A 12075-nucleotide genomic window follows, 5' to 3' on the forward strand; every position below is an offset into this window, starting at 1 on the left:
AGAATTGTTAAAAAAGAATTTAGCGGAATTCTATTTGGAGGTACAGTTTTTGCAATTTTTTTTTTTTATATAACATTCGAGTATGATACATCTTTTTATGTGCAATTTATGTTAGGTTTGATCTGTTTTTTGGTATCTAGTTTGTTTTTATGTTGCAGTTTTTAGGATTTGATGACGCTTTTCTAGTGTTTAAGGTTCGATTTCTTTTTACAGTTTTCATCAAATCTAACAGATAAAATATGTCAAATATTTAATGGAGATCAAAAGTGCTCACTTTTAATAAATTTAAAGGACAAAAACTGTTCAAATCATACTTTAGAGATTATTTTAAAGCTTCCCCTAAACATAACAGACCCTTTTGTAATTTTCTCAAGTTTCAAGCTAAAACTACACATGTTTGTCAAAATTTCATTCTTCCGGCTGGTGATTTTATTTAGAGTGCCACCGCCATCAAACAAGATAAACGAATGATAGCTTACAAGTCTTTTTTAAGGTGCGACACTTACCATTTGCAACTCACTGTTAATCTTTTCATTGTTTCCATGAATTAAAGATTTAATACGTAGCATTTTAACCAATTATCTTCCACAGAGTCGATCTTGCTTGGAAATTCACAACAAAAATTCATGTAATACCGAAGTGCACACAACACTTCCACTTCCAGGTACAATTTTTTGTATTGAAAATCAAGGTTTTTCTTTAACGTTTGGGCATATTTTCCATTTAAATTATTGATAAGTGTTAATCAAGGAAACGAAAAGGTAATTGGTGAAATTGCGGCCCTTAGTCGAAGTTTGGAGAGGTTTGCAACCGTTCACTTTTACTTGTCAGAGTTGTCACGTTTCGCTTATCGAGATTCATTTTGACTAATTTTCAAAATTAAATTAAATTAGATTAATTTAATATTTTAAAATTAAAATAGATGTTCGAAAACTATATACTTACCTTATCGGAAAAAAAAGTTTGAAAACTATACGAAAAATACAATAAGTTGCAATTCTAATATGATAACAAGATACATCTTAAAATGTTGGTCTAGATTCCGTAGTTTGACTCTCGAGAAGCGAAACGTGATAAGTAAAGTGAAGGGAGGGAGTAATTACTACGTAATAGAAGTTGCACAATTTATTGGGTGATGTAATTGTTGCAGAGGTGTCTTTTTTCTTGCGGTTATAAATCTGGGACACATATTGAAGGAGCTTTAGGTGTTGCCATGGACCGGAAAAAGCAGAAAATGGTTGCCAAAACATGGAGACCAGTTTCTACCCAATCAATGTCTATTGAAGGTGAGTGTTTTCACTTCTTGATATTAAATTGAGGTGTATCAGTAGTTCTAGTCTTTGTACTTTCATGTTGCTGTTGGAAATTCTTCGGTATTACAACCACACCTAATATCCAAATAATTGAACGATAATATATTGTTATATCAGGAAAAGGTTTTTATAGAGAAGCTGTTGATCATTATGTATATGATCTATGTAAATTGCACTGTAAAAGATGTAGAAGATTAATATTGGAAGTTCAAGTAATGTATTGCTATATCAGGAATAGGTTGTATAAAGCAGTTGTTGATCATTATGTATATGATCTTATGTAGAATACACTGTAAAAGATAAAGAAGATTAATATTGGAAGTTCCAAGTGTTCTAGGTGATGAGAAGCATGACTTTGGAGGTCAAGTGCAAGAAATTAAATGCACCGTCTCTTCCTATGAGTCAACAGTTCTGGCAGGGGACGGTGAAGCTGAAGTGGTAAATCATGTAGCTGACTCAACTCGCAGCCCAAAGGCAGTGCAGTTTAGTGAAGGCATTGATCCAGAAGGACAAACAACATCCTCTGCTGATGATAAACCACTTTCAGCAGCTCAGAAGCATTCAGTTACAGTCAAAGTAATTTCTTTTTTCTTTCACTTCGTTTATCTTATTATCTTGCTGTTGTTAATGCTTGTTTATTACTGCTTCCTTTCATCTCCCCTTGAGCCGAGGGTATATCGGAAACAGCTTCCCTACCCTCACAAGATAGGGGTAAGGTCTGCGTACACTCTACCCTCTCCAGACACCACCTGTGGGATTATACTAGTTTTTTGTTGTTGTTGGGTACTTGGGTTATTATAACTTGACTAGTTTTTTATGAGCTTTTTTTTTTTTTTTTTTTTTTTTTTCCGTTCTGCATCTTCTTCATCCTATCTACTAGTCAAAACATTGTCTAGGACTTTAGATGCTGCAAGGCCTACTTTAATGCAACATTAATGTGCTTTTTAACTGTATCATATTTGGAAAGAAGAATAAAGTTTTCCCAAAATTAAGTCAGGATAAAGATTACTAAGGGCATTATGGTTACTTTTCTGAAAATGTCTCTGAACAGCTTCTGTCTGAGCACAGACATCGATGTGCTAGTTAAGCTGCTAGACAAGAAGAAGTTACAACATACCTCATGGGGAAGATCAGTGTAGTACAACTACTCCTTTCTGCGCGTATTAGAAAATATACTTGTTAAAAAACTGAAGGAAAGCTATAATCTGTATTTGTTCCAAACACATCACGAACCTGCTCGTCGACCTGTCTTTAGCTTCTTATGTACACATTGGCCATAAAACAATATAACACGTGATGAAAATATAACAAATGACGAACCTAACTATATGCAAAGGCACTCTTATAAATTGACTGTTTCAACTTATCTAGATCTGTAAGACTTCAGTGCATTCCTCAAAAGAGTTTCAGTTTTTGCTGTCAAGTGATGGTAAGCATGCAAGTTGATGTGTTTATGGGTTGCATCAGCTGAAAATCCAGAAGAGGTCCAATACCCTTCAATGATATGGTACTGCCATATTGTGCCTATTTTACATGCTTTAGGCGGACATTGAGCTCATAAAAAAAGTTTTTAACTAAACTAACTATCCTTGATTATAGCAATATCTCTTTTTTTATATCACCAAATTTGGGTGTCTGTATAGAAAAATCAATTGTATCCACATGAATTTGCGACCCAATTGGACCGGTCACATGGCTAATTGGAAGTTGAAGAGATATTAAAGACCCATAAGAAATGTTAACTTTTCTGATGCATGTCTTCCGTTTTCATCAGCTTTGTGTCATAATTGTGCTTCATTGACTTCATCTTCTATTTGGTTGAATCACCAACAGTTCCTAGCCGTACTACTTGCTCTTTTTCATGAGTAACGTATTGAATAGGTCGTATTTCCTGGCTGCATGTGCAGTATGTAACATGGCTGTTGTTCTTTACACGATCTTCGATTTGAGCTCATGACAGTTGTTATGGAATGTTTTCATCATAAATTCAAAGCTCTCCCAGTAAATTCACTTGCGATTTTTTCCTACCACTCTTATCTCATTTCCAAACATATCTGCAGGCAGGGGCTTCCTTGATGCGTTTCATCAAAGGGAAAGGGTATGACTTTCTGTGTGGATTCTTGCTTATGCTAAAAATGAGGGGCTAATATGTTGCTCCGGTATTCTGCTTATAGAGGTGCAACACAGAGGATAATTGAGGAGGAAATGGGAGTAAAAATCATACTTCCATCATCGCGGAAGGAGGATTGTCTCAGTGAGTTGCTCTTTTGTTTCTGTCTGATTTTGATTGATTCAGCTTTTGTGCATTTGATTAAGTTATCAATTCAATCAGAGTAATATTATTGGCCTGATTTATGCTTCTGATAATGTACTGTATGAGTTCTATGACCTACTTATGATGTTCCTTGACCCTGGTATATTAGGTGATCAATTGATGACGTGTCAGTCCCAAATTAGTTGGGCTTGGGGATGAACTATATATTCTGCTCCATTTTGGCAATTTAATTCTAGTAGGATATCTTTTAACACAACTTAGAGGTTCATTATAAATGAAAACTCTCTAAATCTCATGCTTATCCCTATGTGGACGGTGTAGCAACAATGGTTAATCCTTAAATCACCATAGGATAGATCCTTTGTTTTATTCTGTTCTATTCTTAGCTACTGCTTTGACTTTTTAGAGATCAAAGATCTTTTGAGATAACCTTCATGTGATTCTAGATCTATGAACACTTTCAATCACCATAGTGTTGCACCTACAAAGTAGTGCATTTGGATGTCTATGTAGGGAAGCAAAACCATTTTGGTTACCCTTCCTCATTATTCTTTACGTGTAATACTTGTATCCTCTGTCTGATATAGTCATTTGTACTCTTATCGATATTTAGTGATATTACAGTTTTTTATTTTCCAATTTCCAAGCTTAAGCTCCATTCTTGTCTCCCCTAGTTTGTTGACCAAAATTTTGGAGGCATGCTGTGATAATGTGCTCTGCTCTTTTCTTGTCATTAGTTGTGGTGATTGGCTTTTGGTCTCTCCTTTGTGATGTAACCTTCTAAAAAGTAGGTATCTTAAATGGGATTGGCATTCACTTCTCTTAATGTTTTGCTACTTGTGACTGCCACCATCACATGTTTCTTTCAGAGTGATTGGAGCTATATTCCTTTTGTATTAAGTCTATATTGAATATGGGTCAATACATTAGTATCTAAAATCCAAAATATCCATGTTCAACTTTTTCATTTTTAATACATAGTGTTGTCCATATTGCAGTCATAGAAGGCAGTTCTGCTGAAAGTGTGGCAAGAGCATCAGATAGAGTCCAAGCCGTAATTGATGAGGTTTGCACCAACATTTGATTTTGTCTGTGCTAGCAGACAAATAAGGAAAAAAGGAATATTATTTTTTTTATCTGTCAAATTTTCTAGAGCTTGCACCTATAAACTGTGGTAACATGTAAGTATCTGTGTTTATCTCGAAGAATTTAATTTTTTAAAATGGTTGATGTAATCATTATTTATGAAGTGTAGCTGCAGCATTATGGCACCAAGACAAAGTACACACTAGATATCTTACTGTATGTCATCCATTTTGTCAATCCTTGCCACTCTTAGGAACCTTTTTCTGTTTTAAGTGTGGTATAGGTACCACACGGTTTTGACCTTGAACCTATTGTGAGCATTTGAAGTTGTTTTTCAATTACCTTTTAGACATTCTCTCTCAACTGAAACTAACATATTATTTGTGTGCTAGAACTCTTAGCATTTCCTGGCACTTCCATACGAGTAATAATTCAGAACTTTCAAATAACATGATTGTCTAATTTTATTTATATCTAGAATGCTCAAGTGTAATCCGTCGAACTTGCTTTTGTCATGAGGAATCTTGCTCAACTGTGGTTCTGCATTCTTGCTCGTGTCATGAGAAATCTTATTATTTTCTTCATCTCATTTTGATATATTGTCACTCATAAGTGTTAGTTGCGCCTCCTTTTCCTGTAGACAGTGAAAAGCCGAAATCTTGACTACTCTCACTTTGTATCACTTCCATTGGCCATACATCCTGAACTGGTCAACAAGCTCATCAACTTCCAGAATTCGGTTCTTGGAAATACTGTAGTTAATCAAGATGAAAATTTGGAATGTGATTCAAGTGCTAAAACTTCTTATCCGGAAGGTGAGGAGCAGAACTTGAGCAAACCACGGATTGCAGTGGAACTCAAAACTGAAGATTCTAATGATCATGTTAAAGTGGATATAACCAACATACCACTCGTGAGTTACTCGCCTAAAGGGTCTAAGTCCTCTACCTCAGAATCAAAGGCTTCTAAACTATTAGGTATAAGATCTAGTACGATGCTACTTTTATCAGAGATAAAAAAGGATTCATGTATTATGTTGATGTAGAAGACTTCTGTGCTAAAAATTCTTATCTCTGCATTTCCTTCTTAAGTTCATGATAATATCTATCCTATCTTTCCACCTAACTTTGGGGCATTATTTCCTTCGTTATGTCTTAATGTGTGACAAAATTGACCAATGTTGTTTCACTCAACAGATTTGGGAATTGAGAAATCCATCTTTATTAAACCAAAAACATTCCACTTAACTGTGCTCATGCTGAAGCTTTGGAATAATGACCGGATTGAAGCTGCTGCTGAAGTTTTGCGGGTAAATGTTTCTAATTACATGGTCATTGTCTTCCTTTGTGATATCTTTTTCCTGTCTAACTTTTCAAAACAAAATATTGGTTTCCATTGTCTTTCCAGAGTCTCTCACCAAAAGTAATTGATGCTTTGGAGAGCCAACCTGTGTCTATAAGACTGAAGGGTTTGGTAAGTCTTTATCCGAGTTATACAATATGGACTTCAGGCTTGCTATAGGTTATAATCGTTACACTTACTCTTTAAGACCCTTTTTTCCAAGTTTACTCCTTATAATCTATTATTTGTCTGTGAACATTGGATAATGACCTCTTTAATGTGTTGCTGGAGCCTGGAATATTTGTATATCCTAGGGTGTATCATCTCTTAAGTGAAGCTAATTTTATTTGTACACTGAGCTGGTTATTTATGAAACTTTAACTAGCATGGTAACCCTTTTTCCCTGAATTTTGTCTGTGGAGTTCATATTTGCTTTATCTGTTCTTTGGGTGAATCATCTGTTACTAATCGGCATAAGAAGTATAGGTTGACCCACTTGGAATTAGGCGAAAGCAAATGAACAAAATTATTAAGTACTGCAAAACGATGAACATTGCTCTTATATTATATTTAGAGATTTCATTATCCTTTTCACCTGACACCAATCTCTTTCTGCTGATGCTTCTTCAATTGGTTGGTATCTGTATGTGTGTGTGTTTTAGAGAGAGAGAGAGAGAGAGAGAGAGAGAGAGAGAGACTATATATCATGTAAAAATTTAGATGCTCGATGTCCCTTCTAATGAGCTTTCACAAGGTCACCATTTTTCTTGGGTGGAACTGAGATCTGTTGTTAACCTGCAGGAGTGCATGAAAGGTTCTCCAGCAAAAGCTCGTGTTGTATATGCTCCTGTGGAAGTAATTGGTGGTGAAGACCGACTTTTACGTGCCTGTCGTATCCACAATTTCTGGCATCTTCTTCCCTCACCCTACCCACTTTTTAAATCTATTTGCTATTTCTAAGGGAATTTAGTACCTGCATTTGTTATTCCTCAGCCTTTCTAGAGGTGATCAATAATGCGTTCACTGAAGCTGGTCTTGTTCTTGAAGATGATACAAACCAGAAATTAAAGGTATAGCTTTCAAGGTGTTAATTATTTATTCAGGTTAATTTTGTTGGCAATTTCTTTATTGTTTGTCACTCTCTATTTCTGTTGATGCTGTGTTCAAATACTTTGATTATTCGATCTAATACTGCTTCTTCCTTGCTTTTCCTTCCCCCACTGACCCCTCCACTTTCTTTTCTCATAAAAAGCAATTTATTAATAGCAGGAAGGGCCTAAAAGTATTAGGCACCTGGTAGAGAATTTGTTAGTACAGCCAGAAATGATGCAAACCTCTTTTGGAAAGTGAAACAGTTTCACTCTCCCACCAAGAGTCAATATGGCTGCATCCATTTTACTTCTGACACCTTCTTGAATTCAGCATCCTCAAACCCGAACACATTCTGACCTTCTGCATTCCAAATTTATATGCTTGGAACTTGTTTCTTCAGTTGCATTTTGCTTGCTTTCTTGTGGTGTTACATTTGTTTTGTTCTGGTATCAAGTGTTAATGAGCCGAGGGTCTTTCGGAAACAGCCTACCTATCTTCCGAGATAGGGGTAATGGTTTGGGTCATGAAGAGGAACGAGAGAGCGTGCGGACTTTTGAGAGACTCCCTCGGACTTTGGTTAACGGGAGTATAAAGTATTGGGAGAGGTGATTAACGGGGACATTGTGGGATTTCACTGGGTATGTTGTTGTTGGTATCAAGTGTTAAATCCTTGGAGATTATGATTCAGCTCATTCAAGTATGTTTTCTCTTTTATGGTTACTTTCAAGAAAGACTTGGCCCCCTAAATCTGTTTTTACCTTTTAGACTTGCACTTGATGCCAGTTACTTAACTAGATGTACTGTATTGTCTCTAGTGGCCTTTTTCCTTTTACAGATCTAATACCTGAATGCTTGTATAGCTTATCCATGAAACTGTCGTCGTGAAAAGTGCTATTTTTATATTGTTTTTATTTTTGCTATGTTCTTGATTTGAAAAGTTCCTGATAAGCCTTTTCTGCCCCTTCTAATGCAGTTGCATGCCACCATAATGAATGCGCGACACAGAAAAAGGTGCCATATTTTATTCTTTAACTGCATATCTTGTGTATTTGTCGGCTTAAAGTCTCTATTATGATTCAACCAGTTGCATAATTTCCGTTGCTTTTAAGGTTGCCACTGACTTACTGTTCTCCAACTGACAGCACAAGAGGATCAAGAAAAGCTGATTCCTTTGATGCACGATGGATTTTTGGTCAATATGGCTCAGAAGAATGGGGAGAGTATCTTATCCGTGAAGCCCATCTTTCACAAAGGTTTGTGTTCGATGACAATGGCTATTACCATTGCTGTGCTTCCATCCCATTTCCTGAAGAGATGCAACTTGATTGAGTTCTAGAATCCAAGGTTTAATAGTTTGGCTTTTGCTGTTATTGGTAGTATATGCTCTCATAGTTAATTGTGTTGTATCTTCCATCAAACTCTAGGCCTTTTGATTGAAGCGGAGAGTTAAAATTCTGTGTGCGACCAATGTACCACCCTGAAAGACACATACGACTATTGTTATAAACTCAATAATATGATTCCGCGACTTTTGTGGTAAAAAAAAGAAAAAAAAAAAGTTGAACCAAAATAACACTTTTAAAAAAAAAAAAAGTAGGTTTCACGCACGAATTCTGTGTTGAAAGGACCAAACTGTAAGTTAAAATTTTGGTCCTTTGACACACAGAATTCGCGCGTGAAAGAGGGCAACATAAGCTGCCCCTTCTCCTTCCCCACCATGGTCCCCGCATTTCAACAAAAAAAAAATTCAAAACGCCGTTAAAGGCGATTATGTGGTCCCCAAGCATAAAAAACGGCGTTTTCGTGTTATTTTTCAACCCGAAAGTTAATATTCTTGGTATATTGAAGAGTAGAAATAAGTTTTTAAGGTTTGATTTCGAAATAGAGCGGTGTGGAATTCATTTCAAAAACTCATAAAAAAGCATCAATCTAGGTATTTCACTACGAATTTTTTATTACATTGTTAAATATATTATTACCCTAAGCATGATTATTGTGTAATTGTTGCGGATGTCGGAAAAAAAACTTTTAAGCAATTTTTTTTTTGCGCTATTGGGGGCTGTTTGGACTGCCCCGTTTTTTCATTTTTTTTTTAAATTTTTTTATTTGTTTATTTGTTGTTAATTATTTATTAATTGTTTATTTAGTATTTGTTAATTGTTAGATTAGCTATTTCAATTGTTAGACTAACTAATTATTTATTTAGTTTTTGTTAAGCCAATTGTTTATTTGTTAATATTTTGTTAATTGTTTGATTAGTTAGTTAATTGTTTATTTATTAATTATATGTTAATAATTTGTTAATTGTTTGATTAGTTAGTTAATTGTTTATTTATTAATTGTTTATGCTAATTGTTTGCTACCTAATTGTTAATTGTTTGACTTATTAATTATTAATCTTTATATTTTAATTGTTAATTTATTTATTTGCTAATTAGTTTAGGATTGAAAACCCATAGTTTAGGATTGAAAATCCTTAATATAATTTTCGATAAAAGATTACATAACTAATACTAATTGGTAATGATTGATTTAAAATGCGTAAAACAGATGGATCACCACAATCCTTAATATAATTTTCGATAAAATATTACATAACTACTATTACTTGTTAATGATTGAAAACCCTTATTTTAGGATTGAAAACCCGTAGTTTAGGATTGAAAACCCTTAATATAATTTTCGATAAAAGATTACATAACTAATACTACTTGTTAATGATTGATTTAAAATGCGTAAAACAGATGGATCACCACAATCCTTAATATAATTTTTGATAAAAGATTACATAGCTAATATTACTTATTACTGATCGATTTAAAATGCGTAAAACAGATGGATCATCACAAATCCACAATCCTTAATATAATTTTCGATAAAAGATTACATAGCTAATATTACTCGTTAATGATTGATTTAAAATGCGTAAAACAGATGGATCACCACCCTCTTGATCCGGGGCCTTTTAACCGAGAGGTATTATATCTTCAGCGGGAGCATAGGTCGCAGGCTGAGGCTTAGGTCCGTACCCGGTTGGGAGACTCAGCATTGGGAGATCTTAGCTGCTCGCCCCTCACATCCTGGATATACTACGTCGGGGTGGTATCTCCCGGTGCGTCGATGTTGGTCGGGTACACCACGATAGGTCGCTAGTGAAGGCCTTGATTGAGAGATGGCTACCGGAGACGCACACATTTCATATCCGCACCGGTGAGGCTACTATTATCCTCCAGGATGTAGAGGTCATTTATGGGCTACGTTGATGGACTAGGCTACGGGAGGCGTCACCTTTGAGTTCGACTAGGTTCGATTTCGAGCTCGGTGATGATTTTTTGGGCTAGAGTCGGGTTTTGATGTCGGTCTTTCATGCTCACTTGCGCCTCATAGACATGGAGCATCCGATTGGAGAGGACACGCCTCAGGTTGATGTTGATCGACGTGCGCGTCTATACCTACTCATCATAATCTGGGGCATCCTGTTCCCGAACACTTCGGGTTCGCATGTGAGCTTGATGTATCTTCGGTATATCGACGATCTCGCCGAGTTTGGATGTTATAGTTGGGGGGCGGCCGTGTCTTTGGCCTACATGTATCGAGATTCGCCGATGTTCTATGGGCACGAGGGTAGAGGTCCCTGCATTTTGCTCGCTCCTTCAGGTAATATATTTAAGTGTGTAATTAAACATAAAATATTTTTTTTTGAAATGACGACTGATAAAACATTTTTTTAATGACTATATCAGATATGGGTGTGGACTAGGTTGAGACCTTTTCAGCCCATACTTGCTCACCCTCCCGCTGACTATCTTGCTGAGCCGATGCCATACGCGCGGAGATGGTCGCGAGGCGTACGCCGACATGCGGAGACGCACCACAGTCTTCTCCCGTTTAGGGATCAGCTAGACCGCATGACGGCGCAGACGGTATGTTCATATTTTGGATCCACACGCTAGACCACATAGCTACTATTTTAGTCTTTTATTGTTAACTAGTTCAATTCTTTTTACAGGTTTTTATATGGACGCCGTATGATCATATTTTGGATGAGCCGGCGTGGCGTTTTGTATATCGTCTATATCATTGAGTATCACGCCCGACCCGCGTGTTACGGCAATTTGGGTATGTATAGAATATACCCCGTTGCGGTCGGCGGGCCCGCTATGCCAGCATAGTTTGGATATGGCCGGCCGTACGCCCGCGGTACATTCCGTACATGCCCAAACCGCCGTAACACGCGACGGGCGCGTGATACTCAACGATATCCATATGTATCAATGGATACCGCGATATCCACATGTGTGACTCGTCTCCTACAAAACGCCACAGCTCATCCAAAATATGATCATACGGCGTCCATATAAAAGCCTCGTAAAAAAATTGAACTAGTTAACAATAAAAGACTAAAATAATAGCTAGCGTGGTCTAGCGTATGGATCCAAAATATGAACATACCGTCGTCGTCATAAATTACCGATCCCTAAACTGGGAGAAGGCCGTGGTCCGCGCGTACGCCGCGACCATCTCGCGCGTATGGCATCAAAGAAGATAGTCAGCGGGAGGGTGAGCAGGTGTGGGCTGAAAAGGTCTTAACCTAGTCCACACCCATATCTGATATAGTCATTAAAAAAAATGTTTTATCAGTCGTCGTTTTAAAAAAAAAAATTGTGTTTAATTACACACTTAAATATATTACATGCGAGCGAGCAAACGTGGGACCTCTACCTCGTGCCCATGGAACATCGGCATCCTCGATACGTAGCCAAAGACAAATAGCCGCCCAACTATAACATCCTAACCTCGAAGATCATCGATATACCGAAGATACCTCAAGCTCACACGCGAACCCGAAGTGTTCGTGAACGATGACGCTCCGAATACGACGAGTGTATAGACGCGCACGTCGGCCAACATCGCCCCGAGGCGTGTCTTCTCTCCAATCGGATGCTCCATGTCTACGAGGCGTAAACG

General features: G+C 36.9%; 1 protein-coding gene across 1 annotated transcript; it reads left to right on the top strand.

The window, feature by feature from the left end:
• Positions 1 to 370: 370 nt before the first annotated feature.
• LOC132055439 (uncharacterized) lies at positions 371 to 8627 on the top strand. The gene is made up of 14 exons (XM_059447253.1): positions 371 to 493; positions 592 to 664; positions 1151 to 1286; positions 1651 to 1889; positions 3374 to 3411; positions 3488 to 3567; positions 4587 to 4654; positions 5315 to 5651; positions 5871 to 5983; positions 6082 to 6147; positions 6817 to 6907; positions 7018 to 7085; positions 8081 to 8118; positions 8250 to 8627. Exons 1-14 carry the CDS (start codon positions 468 to 470, stop codon positions 8434 to 8436), a joined length of 1560 nt encoding a protein of 519 aa, XP_059303236.1. The 5' UTR covers positions 371 to 467; the 3' UTR covers positions 8437 to 8627.
• The last annotated feature ends 3448 nt before the right edge of the window (positions 8628 to 12075 follow it).

Source organism: Lycium ferocissimum, chromosome 5 (genome assembly GCF_029784015.1).
Source record: "Lycium ferocissimum isolate CSIRO_LF1 chromosome 5, AGI_CSIRO_Lferr_CH_V1, whole genome shotgun sequence".
In the NCBI taxonomy this organism is placed as follows: domain Eukaryota; kingdom Viridiplantae; phylum Streptophyta; class Magnoliopsida; order Solanales; family Solanaceae; genus Lycium; species Lycium ferocissimum.

Excerpts from the sequence above, each read along its gene's own strand:
- LOC132055439 (XM_059447253.1), top strand. The coding sequence starts at position 468 with ATGATAGCTTACAAGTCTTTTTTAAG. Across the intron at positions 665-1,150 it reads CACAACACTTCCACTTCCAG|AGGTGTCTTTTTTCTTGCGG; the intron begins GTACAATTTTTT and ends TAATTGTTGCAG. Across the intron at positions 6,148-6,816 it reads CTATAAGACTGAAGGGTTTG|GAGTGCATGAAAGGTTCTCC; the intron begins GTAAGTCTTTAT and ends GTTAACCTGCAG.